The following is a 17,851-nucleotide window of genomic DNA, read 5'->3' as shown; positions in this document are numbered from 1 at the left end:
GAGCCACATTTTGCGTTGTTAAATTGTCTGAACTTGCACTATTTGCGGAAGTTGAGATTACTTCATCCGCGCTGAACCAACCCATATTGATCGTTTATTGTCACTTTTGTTGAGCACTACTGGCACTGAAGGCACTGAATTTTTCACTGATCACAAGGTTTCAACTTTAACTTTTCACAGTATTCGCGCCACTTGTCAACGGTCAGCCATGTAATAGGCCATGTGATATCTTTCTTAGACATCGACTAGTCGCCGTGAGGGTTCACATAATCAATGTTTATTCTTGTATCAGTTTGGTTACATCTTACTTAAACTCTACACATCTTCATAATTCTACACAAATAACAATTAGGTGGGGAGGCGCTTGGAGTTGCCGTTTTAACCAATAAGAGTTCAATTAGAAATTTGTCAACAAGAGAGAAGTCGACGCTAAAACAAATGGGAAAGAGAGTTCGGCGCTGTGACTTGTAACATGATGCGCTTGGCGTCTGTCAGGCTTATTGGTGCATAAGCAAGAATTATCGATTGGCTATAAGTGTCGTGTATGGGAACAAATGTGGTTCGGAGAAGGAAGAGTCAATTTACGGTTCGCTATCTGGGAATGTTTTGAGGTGACGAAAACATGGGTCATCGTTTAGTGCTGCATGGGAAAATGCGTTCGCAATAATTTAATTTGAAGTGGTGTTTTACACTTGTGCAACTAAGCAATCAATTGTAAACCTCCACCGAGCTGATGGTTTGAAGTATGAGAACTTTTGGTTTGGATTGTGGGAATGTCTGGGTTTTGTCAATTGTGTCAATGTAAGGATTTTATGAACTGTGGGAATGTTTGGAACCTTGAAGCATGAGCTAATGAAGGCTTGAGGATAATGTGTGGCATGCATGTTTCATGTCACTGGCGTTCATGATAATTTATGATAATTTGGGAATATTAGAAATGCTACAATTTGGGATGCTACAGCAGCACAAAACATCCAACACTTCGCATTATCCAGGATCAAGGCAGCACACGACAGCAGCAAACAGCGCTACGACCTTCGAGCGCGAACCCGAGGATTCGCCGTCGGCGAGATAGTGAGGAAACGATCGTTCGAATTGTCGAACGCAGCGGAACATCGAACGAGACAGCTTGGCGCGAAATTTATACCTTGCATCGTACGACAGGTCCAGGGCTGCAACAACTACCTGTTGGAGGATGTGAAGACAGCGAAAACCGGCGTCTGCCATTCGAAGGACATCAAGGCAGACTAATCTTCGACTGTTCAAGCTATGTACGCAGTTCTACTGGCCAACTACGAGCGACTACGCCAACAAAACCTGAATTGCTGACCGACTGCAGGCCCAACAACTATTAGAGAAACCTCGTCGTCAGCAAACAGTCCACCAAAACTGTTCATCAATCGTTTACGTCAACGCTTGAAAAACGAGCAGCCACCGGAGGAGAAAGCGCAACTGCGCCAGCCGTTCAGCAGAAGTGCAGAACCGCGCCAGCCGTTCAGCCGACGAACAGCTATCGGCGAAGAGAGTGCAATCGCGCTAGCCGTTCGGCAGGAGAGCAGCCACTGGAGGAGAAAGCGCTACCGCGATAGCCGTTCAACAGAAGAGCAGATACCGGAGGAGAACGCGCAACGTCGCTAGCTTTTCAGCAGAAGGGCAGCTACCGAAGGAGAAGCGCAACCGCGCGTGCCGTTTAGCGAATCGCGAGAAATCGCTCTCCTCCCATCAAGGAACACTATACGAAAAAGTCACTCACTCATGTCTGGTTGAAAAAGAACGCCCAAGAACGACGCAACAGTCAATGTGCTACTCAAACTCTTTACTCAATTTCTCATCTTATATGCTGCCTAGTTAACGATTAGTTACCATGACAGTTCTCACTATTGCATTTTCTCGTCAAAATTTCTTACGCCCAACTACTAATTCGTAACTCAGATATTGAAGAAGCGATTGGCCCTAGGATTAGAATAGAATAAGCAATTAGGTCTTAGAGATATTCCGCTATGCTCAACAGCGGCGAAGAAGCTAGTTTCTTGGATTGATCTGTCATGAACAAGTGTATCAAGAATTATATTACCGTTAGCAATTCAATATTGAATTGGTTGCAAATGCCCATTTTCAGTGCAGGTGTTACATTCGTGTATCGGGCAACGTCTGACTTTACGACGCACATCTACAAAAGGCTCTCAGAAGGTAAATCCAATTATAAGTGGTTATGCGAAACGTCTGGCTAACGCTGTGCCACCTCGGCAGAGGGCCTTTAACTACAGCTTCCATTTCCCGTGCAAAACTGATGCGACGACGATCGAAATCGATCGAGAGGACCCACGAGAGCCATTCCCATCGCACCCAAAGTCATCCTCGTAGTACCTACGAATCCTGGGCGGTTGCCATTGAACGTAGCGAGCTGCGGTGCATTGAATCGGCCAAGTGCAGCGTGAAACGTCCATAGGCGGGGCAATAGTATCGTGCGACACAACGGTGCAACGTGCATGGTCAGTGAAACATCACCGTGCGACCCAAGGGTGTGCATAGACGGTGCGACACTACGGTGTGAAGCGACATCGCAGATACGGCAAGTTGTGGCTGTATGATTCACGCTGCTACACCAGTGCAGTGGAGTGACGGAGGCTAGTGCAGCGTGCGGCGATTGCATGTCGCGCAATAAAACAGCGTGGATTCGACGTTAGCATTGCGACAAACTTTATTGCGTGACAGACAACGGTGCATCAGCGCAACGGTGACGCAGTAGATCTGCGGTGCAACGAAGGGCAACGACCTGGTAGAGTTCGTGCGATCAGCGGTGCATCAATCAGCATGCAGGTGAGACAGCATCACGGGGCTCCCAACGACAAGCGCAGTGAAGAACAATTACTGTGAGAGGAATTTAATGAATGTATGCATGTAGAAAATAGGAATGAGATGCAACCTGTACCATTACGCAGCAAATATAATTTTACGCTATCGTTTTGAGATTGAGTGATTCCTTTTCAATGAAATTCACTGTATTTCATTCCCGGTCATCGATTGCTAGTGTACGTAATTCCCTGTTAGTGACTAGCCGACCTGAATAAGAGTTTGAGCGATGTTTCTACACCGAAGGACCACTTTTCTCTTTTGTGGTACCAATTCCGTCGTTAGCACTTTTAATTGACTTGATCGTTCAAATATTCGACAATTCTCCATTTCTAATCGGAAATTGTCACATTGAAAACGACGAAAAACGACACTCTATTGACAGCACTTTTCTTACACAGTCTCACTGATAAGAGTGTTCTGTTGTTGTAGCTCACCGGGTGATTGTGGTACATACTAGACGTTTGAGATTGGTCGAATCGTCGGACAAACCACTACCACTGTAGGTCATAAGATACGGCCGCGATACGTCGTACACTTGGTTTGCTTTCCACGTGGAACCGATTTTCTCGACCGATTTATGCTTAAATAGTGTCCACTTTTGATAGTTTAGCCGTATATTGATATTTCTCCCCGATACTCGAGATATATATTCAGCCGAATCGAAGAGATTTTATAATATTAACTAATCCGAAACGTTACATATCAGCGATAAAAGTCGAAGTAAACGCGAAGCGAGGTGCTTTATATCTGGTTTACACTCTAACAGGTAAAGATAGTTAAAATTGATGATAACTTTTGAAAGAAATAATATTTTTGCATTATCTTTAGAAGTATTGTATTTTGAAGCAACACCATTTGTTTCTCAACGAGTAACAACAACCTGAGTGTGCCTAAATGAAGGTCTAATTTATGGACAACGCATCGCATATAAAACTTCATTGCACCTTTAAAGCGCAGAAGGTGGAGTCTTTTTGCAAATTATGTTTGCTGCAAAAGGTGTTGCAAATCAGTTGCATGTTACATGATATGTTGATGACACAAGCTGAAAATGAGTTTTGACTGATTTAACTGTAATGTTTTACTGAAATATTTCAAACAGTACAGTGATGTTTTTGAATACATGTCAACGAGATTCAAGTTAACCACATTAACGATGTATTGGACTCTTTGTGTGGTGTAGCGGTTTGTGAAAACGATCCCTGTTGTTAACCGAACCTTTTTATCCAACATTCCAGGGATTTCTCATGAAAGTGCAGGTGATTTTACGGCTACCAACAAAGGGAGTATCACGTCAACATATTTATACCCATTGCGTAATTGACTTGCATTCAGACGCGGCTGGCGGTAATGTTGCTCATTGTAAATATTTAGATCAGCAGTTTTGAGGATGAATGCTTATTCCTATTGGGTCTCAGTGTAATTAAATGGGATCTGCCAATAACGGCGTAGCAACTGCAGGTGGTCAATCAAGCACATGCTCAGACTCAAGTTAGTTTTAAAATGTTAAACAATTGCTTTTATGATCTCCAAGATTGCAGGATTTATAAAATCTCGATAGTACTTGAAATGTTGCTTTGATACGGCCCATAGCATCTCATCAAGATCAAAGTCAATTAAAACAAAAGCCTCAATTTGTTTTGATTTATGTGAAGTTCAAAATCTCGATAGTATTAACTGTTATCATATGTCAGCAATTTTCAAGTTCGATTTGATGACGTTTTTACGCTGTACCCTCCATCGCCGATAAGCAAGTGCTAGTAAAATCTAGCCACTTCGGTTTGAAAATTATCCGTTTTTATGATTCAAAGTAGAAGACACCCTTGTTCGGAACAGTTTGGATAAATGTAGAGTTCAGATGTGTAACAGTTTGATGAACTGTTATGCAACCAGATCCAGTTGCATAACAGTCCCATCAAGGTTACCAGGAGCTTTCTTTCAATGTACGCTACTGAAACAATTGGTTTTTAAATCTCTCTCTTTTCAAATCTTCTCAGCTTCTTTATTCAATTAATACCTTATATTGAAAGGGGAGGGTAGGGAGAAACGAACATTGCGTTATGACTATTGTTTGTTTCAGTTTTTGTTATCTCTCAGTTTTGTATTGGCTCTATTTCTTACTCTACACAGTGGAAGTCCCAAGCGGTCAAATAACTCAACCGGTACAGTCAAAGGGTTTGTTTGCTTTTTTTGTCCAAAGAGATTGCACCTTGTGGCATTTTCAGATGTTATGTATTAAGTTATAATCATAAATAAAATAAATTAATTACACGTGTTCGATCATTCGCGGTTTGATTTTCTTCTCTTTTCATCATCTTGTTGGGCAAATAAATTACTAAACACTAATAAAACACTACTTAAGATTGAAGGGGAAGGGGAAACTGGTGAAATTGAAAGGCAGAGGAAAAGGCGCCGAAGCGTAAAGATTGTAGACAGTTAATGCAAAGATGTACAGAACGGAAAGCCATCGGCGGAGGTGTTTCAAAGCCACTCGGCAGCTCGCTTCGCTTTGTGCAAATTCTCTCATGTGCTAAACTTTCGTTTCCCTAAAGATGATTCGTGTATGTACAAATTGGCGCCGCGGAGCCCGGCGGTGGCTCTGCATCTTCGTGTGATAGTGTTTTCGAACCGTTGCAAGTCTCGCTATCATCAAACAATCGATACGTTACCCGATCATGATGATGATACTCGATCGTCGCCGAAACGGGCGGGTGATTCCACTCTTTCTACACTCTTCTCGTCGTTGTGGTGGGTTGGTTGGTTTGTTTGTTATTCTTTTTCAGGGCGGGTGGTGAAGAGATAGTAGGAAGAGGCGTTTGGTTGTTTGTTGGAGAAAGATTAGATGTTTGCAGATGGATCGGTTTTCGTTACGATCTGATGTGTCGAATAATTGTGGACGAGCGGTGCGTGTTGATCGGAGCGTAGATGACGGAGACCTCGTTTTGCCGGCTTCAGGATGACTCTGTGTTGTAGACTCGTCAACGATGCGTTGTCTCGCTTTCTGACTCTCGCGTGAAATTGCGTATTAGACTAGATCGATGGAGTGGGTGCAATTCGCTGCAGCTGGAGGGTGCCGTGTGCGTAGTGCAAGGTGGACAGCAAGAGGTTGAAGTGAGGAAGGGTGACCCGAGTTGAACCCCAAGAGAGGAGGGTGGGGGGGGGGGCGAAGACTAGTAATAGTTACAAGAATTAGAATTGGTGCGTAGAGTTTTGGAGGAAGTGGTTTCCTAACCTAATATGGTTTCGTTTCGGGAAGTAGGGGTGCGTGGGGCGGGGGAAGAGGCGGTTTACGCCTTTGGGGCCTGAGCGCTGTAGGCGAGGTCTTGAGCGGTATCGTAGCTACGAGCATAAGGATACTGAGCGTTTCCTTGAGACCATCCTTGGGCACCAGCTCCCGACGACCATCCACCGGAGGAACCTCCGGCACCAGCAGCTAGGGCACCAGCTCCCAGAGCACCAGCTCCCAGAGCACCAGCACCAGCAGCGGCAGCACCTCCGACAGCCTTGGACAGCAGACCCAGAGTGGCGGCTCCTTCAGCGGCACCTCCGATGAATTTCTTGACGGCGAGGATGACAGCCAGAACCAGAGCAATCTTGGAGACGATCAGAGCCTTGAATGCAATCAGAGCGACACCTCCGAGGAGCAGGGGCAACAGGGCGAACAGCTTTCCTCCGATAGCCAGGACGAGTGGGCCCAGGATCTTCTTTAGCTTCTTACCTGCAATGAGAATGTGCGTGCAAACAGAGAAAGAGAGATGCCCCCAGATAGAATCGAGTGTGTGTGTGCGAGTGCAATTTGCGGTGTGCAACAGAGCAATAATCGGTAGGGATCGGTTAGTCGGGTTTGGTTAGTTCAGCAATACGGACCTTTCTTCAGCAGTCTACCTTCTTCGATAGAACGGGCGATGGTTTCCTGGGTTTCCTCGGGCAGCTTGAACTGGATGGAGCGGGCGGCGAACAGACGCTTGGCGGAGTCGACGGCCAAATCGAACAGGGCGTCGCTCTTGTCTTCGGAGGTGGTCGGCAGGGTGCTGATGATTTCGTTTTCGGACACGGACTTGCCCATGCGATCAACCGGGGCGGTTGGGTCTCTGTGTGCGGAGAAAGAAAGGAAACAATGGGAATATCTGGTTAGTGGAAGTCGTTTTTAATTTTGCTTATGAGATTTGGGAATCGAAAGCTGGACTGTTGCGGTAGCAACTGCTATGCAACTTATGTCGGTCACAATCAAGTTGCTGCGACTTTTCGTGACGAAAGTGTGCTACCTGGGGGTAGGTCTGAAAATCAAACTGAGCTAACGCATTTCGACCGATTTTATCGAGCAAAGAACGGTGCTCGAGCAACAACAAAAGACCAGACCGGTTTCGACCAAAACAAAAAATCTATTAATTGGACTTTTTATGTTTCGAGCGTTCTAGTTTCTTGTGCATTTCCAGGTAATTAAAAGCTCGAACGGAATCAACTCGGTGGTTTCTAGAGATTTTTCTCGTTCTCAACAAATAGCGCAACGTGGATGATGGTGGTGGCGGCGATGACGACGACGACGACGACGTCAGCGGGGAGTTCGATGTGGGTCAAATTTCCGAAGCTGTGTGGCCTACAAAAAGCAAATTTTGCCGCTGTTTCGCACTCTGGTGCGAGATCGCGAAGGAGCACGTCGCAAGGGGGGTAATCAAATCAAACGGAGCTGAATATGCACATTGAGAAATTGGGAACGGGGCACGTGATTGCGTTCTCCGAGGCTCGCTCGGGTACTTGAGAGAATCTCGATAATGCGCGAGGAAAAGTGGTTCGCAATGGAAAGCTATGGATGCTCATGGAGGGGGAAAAAAAAAAGAGTGCTAATTGATTATGCCCCGTGAGGCACATTTGGAGCTATGATTGGATAATTACGACAGCTTTTAAAACCAACTTTTTTTTGTTGTTGTTGATGAACTGATAAAAAGGAAATTGCATCGAGGCTGAGGAAGCTGGCGTTAGCCTCCGAGCTGTCAATTATTGACAGGTGCTGCTGCATGGGTTGTGGGGATGGATGTGCATGAATCAATTAGAGATTGCATAGCGACGCCAGGAGAGAAAGAGAGTGAAATGCGAGATGGAGCTGCTTGTTCCGTTCGGTAATGGCGCAATGGATTTATAAACGATAGGCCACCGTTGTGTAAGGCACTTGAAGATTCGGATGCGCACTTACGGGATTTAAATTCGTTTAAAGCGGGGGGTCCATGACCCGGCGACGGAAATCCGCTTTGAGATTTGAGAATCCTATCGGTGTTGAAATTGTGATTATCGTGGGATTTGGCTCTCTGGATGTTAAGGTATGGGATGAATCAACCATATTTAGGCGTAGAGTTAATCCACTTTCAAATTCAGCCGCCGTAAGAAGTCCAAACTCCACTGAAAATGGAGGTTTCATGACGAATTTATCATTTAAGAAGGATTTGCTTCAGAGATAGATGGCGCTTTGATGCGACAAAATAAAATTAAAAGTTGTAGATGTCGCTGTCGTTTCCAAAATCGATGAAATTAAGTTTGCATGGCACGTATTAATTGATGAGTCTACTTTTCTCAGTAACAAGCTGAACAGCAGCTGTCTTCAAGCTGCAAGAACCTTCAGCTGAGACAATAAGTGCATCTCTTGCTCTAAAGAAGGAGGAAATCTGACTCCAAGATGGAGCTATGAGAAACGAGACAGAAATTGTGAGTTTCTAAATATAAAGATTGAGAAACATAACTTCCCATTGATGAATTTAACCAACGCTAAAACTGGCCATGCGACACCTAGTTTTCAGATCTGCAACTACCAGACTGATGATGTTTTAAAACATATTCCAAGCAGTTTGACTGATAGTTAAACGTCATAACCATTTCCATATCATTTACATCTGCTAGTCGATCGACACTTAAGTTCATCAATTAATTTGTTCAGAATTGGTTAAAAATTCAGAATTGCAGATGTCCCTTGGATTATTCACAGGTAGATGTCGCTTTAGCTTAGCATCATCTGACTGTACCAAAGAGTCCAACACCTTCTGATTCACTAGCGCTTATCTGCTGGCAAAAATCACCATCAACAAGAAGTAAGTTTCGACACAATGCCCAAAATTTCGGTCAACTTACAAAATCAGGAGTTCCTGAAACTGGCGTGAATGACCGTTGGAAAGCTTGCACGCAAAATTCGACGCAAGATACCACTAGTGAATGTCACCACTGACGGATAGATGGCGATCTTTATGCGGTTCATCAAGATGGCCGTTGATGAGCATTCAAATAAAACCCAGCATTGGACACGTTTACAATTTATAAAAATTCAGTTTTACCCGAAGATCCTCATGACGATTGGCTAAAAACCGTTTTGCTGAAATCTAAAAAAAAATCGTCTAATGTCGCAGACTGAAATACCCGTTTCGGTCAATTGTCAATTTTCCAATATAGCAAATGTTCCTGTTGAAAAATCGCCATTCAGAAAACTATCTTACTGCTGGTCCTAGTCCTGGATTTGCAAATTGCTTTCGGCCAATGGTTCCAACTGGACAATTTTCCATTAGGTTTTTTTTCCCGTCAAACGTCTTTGGAAACCTGTTTTGATACGTCATCATAAAAATGCGTTCGAAAAACATGTGAAGCAACTGTTGAAATAAATGATCATCAGGTTGCTGGTGGCAGCTTTAGAGGTTCAGTTCCTGCAGTTGCATGGAAGTTCCTGCAATTTTCACAAGTTGATGTCGCTTTGCTTGTTCCTAAGAGTTTCGAGGATTGGGAAGGTTGTGAATTTTCTTGGGCAGCTTCCTCAGATCTGAAACTTCGTTAGAATCTAAGATTTGGAATTTCAAATGATTGAATTGTAAAATTTCGAGAAAGCCTTCCTTCCTTCAGAGAGTTTTACAATGAGTTGTTGCTGTCTTGCTCTGCTGCCAATCCTACCAAATTGACTGCTTATATCTTATCTTTCATGGGGAAGGCACGAATACATTCCAAATTCTCCTATTGCTTCTGAGAATCAGATTCTTTCATCAAGATTGCATACAAGTGCTTGCAGCAAGCTAAGGCTATTGTTTTCACAAGTAGGTGTCGCTTTATAGATACGTTTCGCTGCACGAATCAAAAAAAAAATGTTGAGTTCCGTTTATTCAAATCGTAAAAACGCAACTAACTCATAGACTAACCCAACAAACATTGATTGTTGAATAGAAGCTTATGAAGACAAAAATTGGCTTATTCGCTTAGGGAGGTAGTTTATCTTGATTTTCCTAATAATCACGCATATATTTGAGGAACATTGAAGGACAATTTATTCAGTCTATGAGAGATTTTGAGTAAACGGAACCCACAGTTGAGTTGGATTCAACGACCGTGTAGGAATGCGTTCGAAAAACATTTAAACGCTTTGAGATTTGGGTGCAGCTGTTTTTTAAACAATGACTTCAATGACTAATTTCCCACGAATAAAAGCTCAATTGCGATAGGGGAGTTATTCCTTAAGCAATAGGTATGGGTTTCTTTGGCGAACTGAAGCCATTGTATACTAAAATAGTTACGCCCAAATCGCAAATCAATTCCGAACTGTTGAAATTAAATATTGTCAGTTGGCAGGTTGCAGCTAAGTGGAATATTTAAACATCCCTCATTGCATGCAAGTTCCTGCAATTTCCACAAGTAGATGTCACTTTGCAACTTGGTCCAAACAGTTTCAAGTAAGTCGGGCAGCTTTTCAGATCCGAAACTCCGTTGGAATCACAGATATGGGATCGGAAATGTTTGAAGTGTTTAAAGATCAGGAAAGCCTTCCGTTCGACAGACAGTTCCACAATGAGTTGTTGTTGCTCGTCATTCCTGCCAATTTTCCTACTTCTATCTAATCTTTCATGAAGAAGGAACAAGTGCAAGCCGAATCTTCCTTTTGCTTCTACGATTCCAGACTCTTCAACCAAGAAAATGTCGATTTCCAAACAAGGTTCTTTAAGAAACATTCGTGGAAAGATGAGATTTTGGAGAATTATTAGTGTTGCCTTCTAATGAAAGGAATTCACTCTTAGATGTATTGGAATGTCCACCTTTTAAAATCCTGTGGAAGTTGAACTTAAGGGTATGAAAATATTGCAGAGATAGAATTTTAAAATCAGCCTAGCGCTTTAAATTTCTAGCGGAAATACTGGAAAATGGTCTGTTAGAGTTGTGATTTGGAACCAAAACGTACTTTTTCGTATTTTTCAAAAACAGAGGGCATCCTCTTCTGGAGATGATTAAAGTTTGGCCGTTAGATCATTTGGTCTTTTCGTTAAAATTCAATCGAATTGTTTAATCCTAGTACCTCAAGAACCTCTGCCTTACAGGTCCGAGACCTTCCAATCATTCGATTGCTTCAAGTTTGGCATGGTTGAATCATGAGTAAACTGAGTTGAAATCGTTTTAATTACATGACATAACCGTGCTGTAGTCTAATCGTAAGCAGCTCTTCTTCCATTTCATCTTATCTCCACAAGCGTGGATTTAAAATCAAAACCTCTTCTTGAAACAATCTCAAAAACTGTGTCAGAAGTAACCCACTCGAGCACACAAAAAAAAAATGGGGAACCCAAACTTCCCATTCAATGAAACCCAGTAATCCAAAATTCAAGCCCATTTACATGATCCCATTTCTCCGACCAGAACCAGCTCAACCCGCAATCGGAGCGCGTTCCATCACGTCCGATGATATAATTGCTTCTCTCTCCACAGCACTACTCGCTTCTCGTTCGATCTTGCCCTACTGACCGACCCAATTGCTCGGATCCAGTTATGCATCAACAAACCGCATTCCCCATCTGTGCCTAGAATACCGTCTTCGGTAGTGCCCCCCTCCAAGAAAGGCGGGAAAAACAATTGGGCAATCAATTGGGCTTCTCCACTTTAAATACTCTCTCCCTCTATCTCTCTCGGACGCACAAACAGAAGGCAGCAGTGACGCTGCAAAATGTGGCTTCTGATGCTGATTCCTAGCGGGTTCGTCACTTGTTCATTTCGCACTCCGTTGAAGTCTTTCTTCTTCGTCCGGCGAATTAAAATTCCTTAATTGAAAATCACCACCACCGCCACTCGTCGTCGTCGTCGTCAGTCAATCAGTTAGTCTGCATCTGATAAACAACGGCGGTGATGGGGAGGAGAGCGTTGTCACTTGCCAGCTTGATTGGCCGCCGCATGCCTAATGAGACAAAAGCAACGAACCCTTAATCTCTCTATCACAAAACAATCGAACGAGTTCACGAGTTTCACGCCATTTCCCCCGGCTTTAAACAAGGAAAGCAATTTAAATCACTTGCGCAATTGTCTGTGTTTACTGAGCCCTGGGAAATTCCCCGCAGGGTGATTGCATAACACTGTTTTCCGTTTCACCAGTCTTTTTTTTTTTGCTGCCTGCATGGCATAATTGTTCTTCAATGTTGCGATCTTTGATCTCGCAGAAGGGTTCAAAATTCACCTTGAGAAAGTAACACCAGGCACGATTTCGATGTTGTTGGCACGGGCAGCACGGTTCAGGGCGGTAATTCCTTTCACGGCGAGGCAGGTTCCCATTTCGTTCGATTCCATACAGCTTCCAAAGTACCGGAGGGCCATTCCGAGGCCACTCGAGCTGGTAGATTCCTCAGCCGGGGCTGGGGCGGCCATGGCACTGGCCACTAGCACGGCAATTACAGCGACAAACACTTTCATGATTACTGGATGCTTCTGTTCTGTTTAGGATCACAACACACTTCAGTGCTATCACACACTTTTCGATATATTTTTTTCAAAGTTCTTTGAGAACAAAACACGGCACTCAAGGCACTCTTGCTGCTCGGATCACTCTTCGAAGGAGTTCGTTATACTTCAACGATCGTTAATGAATTGTACTCCTATCTCAATATTGTAACCCCTTATATAGGACCAACAAAAAATTGCTTCTTTAAACAACGAGATGATGATAAATTGTAATACCAAGATATTATGTTAAATAATTTTTATATCGACAAACACGCCCGAAAAAACGACGACCACGAAGACGCGCGAGAGCAAGCCAGCGTGCGCGCCCGCCCGAAGAGGAAAATACACACAAGCACACACTCTCCCGCTCCTTCTTCACTCGGCGCTCTCACTGCTGCTGCTGCTGCAACATTTCTTTCTTTTTCCGAAAAATCAACTGAAAATCCCATCAGCACCTGCCCGTAGCTCAGCTCATAGCAGCCGAGAGATGCTGGTGGCTCTCCTCAGCCAAATCCCGAACGCACGCTGAATCACGCTCTCACTCTTGCTCACATTAAAAAATAAAACACGATCAGAGGCGACTCTCGCACACTAACACATTCCTGCAGAGCAGGAGCAGCAGCAGAGCAGATACAGATCGACCGGCTTTTACTGTGAGAAAGTGAGAAACAACCACCCAACCACCAACCCACCCTCCCCAACCTCCCAACCACAAACGTACCCTTGAGCGCGAGACCGATCCGATTGTGTAAGAGATGTAGGTAGGTAGGTATTCCCTACGATCGATGGTCCGTCTTCCTTCTTTTCCTGCACACAGTGAAGATAAAAGTGCGTGAACCTTCCGCCCGTGTGTCACCTGACCCTCCCTCGTAACCCCCTCGCTATCACTCGATAAACATATACGATCGGCAGGTATGTACATTTACATAAATTGGCATCCATCATATTGGGGCTGGTGGTGTGTTTCAAAGGACTCCGCTCGCTCGTACCGGTAGTGTCCCCACCAGAGGGGAAAAGTTAACGGATCTCGCACATCGCCATCCATCGGTGAGGCGATGTTTGAAGGTTTTTGAAAATGCAACAGTTTTGGCTTAATTTATGCTAATTATTAAAATAAACCGATTCCTTCAGGGGGGGGGGGGGGTTCGCATTGGGTCATTTTGGCGAAATTTTACGTAAATTTGAAATCAAAGATGAGTAACGAAGCGGATACGCTCCGAAACTACCTTTCTTTGGAGATGTTATGTTGAAAGTCAGTTGATTCATTTAGTAAACGAATAATTTTTTTCATCGGGAGATTTTTGGCTGGAACGGTCAGTAATTCTTCTGGGACATAATCTTAACAAAATTAAAGGTTGAATGGGCTTCAGACTCATTTAAACCATTCAAGTCTCATGGTTTCAACGAAATTCATCAAATTCAATTCAAAAACGTAGTATTGGGTTCAATTCCTGTAGCTTTAGATTTGAGACATTAATATTGTATAACGCAAATTATAACTTGGCTCTTTAAAGTTTATTCGATTGAGCCTGTACAATTATTTAAAGTAAGTGTTTTGCTTAGAAATACAGCTCGAGCTCGATTAACCGGAAAAAAGTGGCTCGATTATCCGGAAATATTTTTTCTGTGCTTTTATATTTGAAGTGTAAACACCCAGACAACCAGAATGCACGTATATTCAAAGTTATTTTCGTGATATACAAACATATATACAAACCGATAAATCGTATAGAATGCAAATAAATGGCTTATACGTACAAAAGTGGAGGCCATATACGTGCAAATTTAAATTTAATTTTAAACGATTTGATTTAACATCATATACGATTTAATCTGTAATAACAAATTCACTTTGAAAAGTCTTACGATGTAACCCGATTTGATTTGTGATACAGTACGACGGAAAAATGAATCATCGCATATAGGTCGGAAATTTGCATTCTATACGATTTAAATTAAACATAATGCGATGTATGCCATTCTTATATGCGATTTTGACTTAAACTGTAGCAATTTACGATACTGTCTGCACATTGTTATACGACTACTGGTTGTCTGGGCAAGATGCATAGCGTAAATGCAATAATCATTGAGCCAAATTGTGATTGATGGAGATACCCACAGTGCAATATAATAGCAAGATGACGAAGATATCCTGATGTGACCAGACCTGCTGTGTTCGTAAATTTTGAGCTAAGTAGTCGCACCTGTGCCCCAAAAATATAGTACTGATCAATAACAACCATGCGTTCACCCCTGACGTTGATGGCGTTGTTTCAAATAGTGCCACACCACAAAAACCCGAAGAGCGGAAAATCGCTCTAATGTTTCTTGAATGTCTACAAAGTCGCTTTATCCTCACTTTTTTAAAATTATGATTCTTTTCCAAAAGTTCCGTCAACATTTTCCAAGCACCATAATTTTTGTTTTCATATTTATCCGTACCTCATTCTCTCAAAATTTCAGGAAAACCTTGAAAAATGTCTAAAAATTTTCCTAAACATTCGTGCGCAAAACAAAGTTCCAAAAACTATCAGTAAGTTACAAAATCAAAACCTCAGTATGAAGCCCTTACTGCGCTATCCCAAGCAATGGCGCAACAGACTTGTGTTTTCCGAGGCAATTGGTCGCCCTTCTTATGCCTCAAGTTCGAAACTAAATAAAGGCAAGGCCATAGATATGATTACACTTAAATTCAAAAAACCAAAAATACCAATGAAAACATACCTGCTTGACCTAAAGTAAAATAATAATAACTTTTTTGTAGGAAGTCAAAGTTATTGGCGATCTTTTGCAAAAGTTTTCTGCATAGTATTACAGGTTTAGTAAAATTTGAGCCATTTTTGAGTTTTTGACAAGCAAATTAATAGTTTTGAGCCATTTAAAATTTCCCATACAAAATTTTAAATTCTCCCATAAATCCAGATCTCCAAATTTGTTCAAATTTTGCAGTTGTTGGGGAACTCAATACGTATCTAAGGAGCAGTGGTTAGCAGGGGGTTGTGATCCACCATACAATGCATCCACTCAAAATGAAGGGTGACTTCCAAGCACCAGATGAGCGCATGGAGTGTTCATGGATCGACTCAACATTGTGGGTGTCTTCCATAGGTATGTGCAGTAGACTGATGCAAAATTTTAAATTTCCACTCCACAGTGCTCAAGCGGTTCCAAATTGGGCCCTGATTAGCCTCCCAAATTTGAACTACTTAAATAAGAAACTGACTTGGCACAAACCATTTGAAGTTTATATGGGAATTACTATGGAGAAACCATAATTTCGGTACACATCTATCTCAAAATTCACCAGTTCACTCTACTTTAGAAAATGATAGCTGAACTTGTTGAAAATTTTCTCAGCTACAACTTTGTTCAAGACCACTTTTCGATCAAATGTAAGGTACAAAAATTATTAATGATTCAAGTCACTGATGTCTTATGATTATGCTCAATCAACTGTCCAGCAGGCAACATTGGTGTTTATGGCGCGTAGAATAGAGGACAACAATTATGGTTACTATGTCACACTGCAGAATACAGTGTTGCCCACAATACAGTTGCTTAATCTTGCCATTAGATTATCGATATCTTAAACAATTGATAACTATTTAATTTGACGGTTGGCTGAAAAAACTATTTTTTTCAAAGTTGTAGCTGATAAAAATTCCCATAAGAATAGCAATAGAGTTTGTTAACAGTACAATATGTAAAACGGCTAGAATACAATGAGCAAAAAGTTTTGTTTTCCCAAAGTAATCTCCATACAAACTTCAAATGGTTAGTGCCAAGTCAGTTTCTTATGAAATCAGTTTAAACTTTCGAAGGCTAATCAGGACCCGATATGAAACCGTTTGAACACTGTGGAGCGAAAATTTCAAATTTTGCATCAGTCTAATGTGCAGGCCACTTCATGAGGGAGGGTATTCCAACCAATAGAGGGGCGTTTCATATTCTACGTGGTATCGGTGAGCAGGCATGGGAAATCATTTACATGCATTGCGTGCATTCATTTACATTCATTTGCCTCCTACTTTTCCATCAACAGAATTTCGTTAAATGATGGTTTGAAGCCTTTTGTAGGTTTTGATAGTAGCTATAACTTTTGGCAATAACTCAAATGTGTACCTCTTATGCATGATGCACCAGAGATAATATTAAAACCTACAAAAGCTTAATACATCATTTCACGGAATTCTGTTAATGAATAAAGAGGTAAATTAATGTAAATGAATGCACGAAATGAATGTAAATGATTTGCCATGCCTTTTGGTGAGTGCAGTTATGAGCGTTGTAAATTTTGAGAAATATAGTATTTATCAAAAGTGGATGCTGGACTTGTTAATATCAAGGGGAAAATAGCTGACACCATGGAACTGCTTACTGAGATTTTTAAGCACCAAAATATTTTTGAAATTATTTCCGATAAACATGATGTTAAGAGAGGACATGAGCAATATAAAGATAGGATTTTTGGGCAGATTGTGATCTTCAGAATAGTACCAGATGAATCTGAAGTATTGAACAAACAACCAGAGGACTTCATGGAGATCTTTGATAACCTGAAGATCTTAAAAAAAATACTGGTCAACATGGTATTATGAGTGAATATCTAAGAAATGATATGGTTTTTTGAAACTTATTATTGGAGATTTATTTAAAAAATACCACGTGGTGATTGAATAATCACCGTTTCGTGAGGCCGGATAGAATTCAACTTTGAAATCTATGTTAGGGAAATTGCTTTTCGCAGGCATTCGGTGATAATTTTCATTATCATAGCAACAGTTGCACATTCGTGCAATTTTGAATACTGAAATTTTGAAAATTTATAGAATCCTAAGTTAACAAGATGCGTAGAAATATTTCTGATCGATTGGTGATAAAATTATTGAAATTGGTCTAGGGGCAGCTGAGTTATTAACGTTCAAAATCTTTCATAATTTTGTTACATGATCCATTTTCGGATTTCACAAAGTGTACCCCATATAGAAATCATAGACGTAGTCTTACGTCAAAAAAGTGTCCGGATTCTAAGTGGACCACACTTTATAGAAGAGCTTTTTTTCCGTCAATCTTGTGTTCCCAGGCCCCTTGGAGTGAGAGGCAGTCGTGTTTACCAATACCCCACCGGCGCCACTATGTTTGATTACTGATTTTAACTTGCTGGACAATTTAAGATCTTCAGAGTAATCATCTTGATCAGGTATCATTCTGAAGATCTTCAACTGCCTAACAATTCAAATCACAATTCTCAGGTATTCTCTCAACATATCAGGTTGGT

The 17,851-nt window shown here is 41.9% G+C and overlaps 1 protein-coding gene across 1 annotated transcript; it reads right to left on the bottom strand.

Moving 5' to 3' along the window:
- Positions 1-5,063: 5,063 nt before the first annotated feature.
- Osi14 (DUF1676 domain-containing protein Osi14) lies at positions 5,064-12,728 on the bottom strand. The gene is made up of 3 exons (XM_065232702.1): positions 12,308-12,728; positions 6,721-6,944; positions 5,064-6,571 (listed from the first exon to the last, which is right to left on the bottom strand). Exons 1-3 carry the CDS (start codon positions 12,538-12,540, stop codon positions 6,141-6,143), a joined length of 888 nt encoding a protein of 295 aa, XP_065088774.1. The 5' UTR covers positions 12,541-12,728; the 3' UTR covers positions 5,064-6,140.
- Between the last annotated feature and the right edge of the window lie 5,123 nt (positions 12,729-17,851).

The sequence above is a fragment of the Ochlerotatus camptorhynchus genome, unplaced genomic scaffold (assembly GCF_037179485.1).
Source record: "Ochlerotatus camptorhynchus isolate MF236.1 unplaced genomic scaffold, CSIRO-AGI_Acam_v1.1 ptg000371l, whole genome shotgun sequence".
NCBI classification, from domain to species: domain Eukaryota; kingdom Metazoa; phylum Arthropoda; class Insecta; order Diptera; family Culicidae; genus Ochlerotatus; species Ochlerotatus camptorhynchus.
The sequence above is the reverse complement of the archived record's forward strand: the minus strand, read 5'-3'. Positions and strand labels throughout refer to the sequence as shown.

Coding starts and splice junctions, on each gene's coding strand:
- Osi14 (XM_065232702.1), bottom strand. CDS start 12,540: ATGAAAGTGTTTGTCGCTGTAATTGCCGTGCTAGTGGCCAGTGCCATG. Junction 6,945..12,307: donor CCTGGTGTTACTTTCTCAAG/GTGAATTTTGAA, acceptor CTCCGCACACAG/AGACCCAACCGCCCCGGTTG. Junction 6,572..6,720: donor AGGTAGACTGCTGAAGAAAG/GTCCGTATTGCT, acceptor TTCTCATTGCAG/GTAAGAAGCTAAAGAAGATC.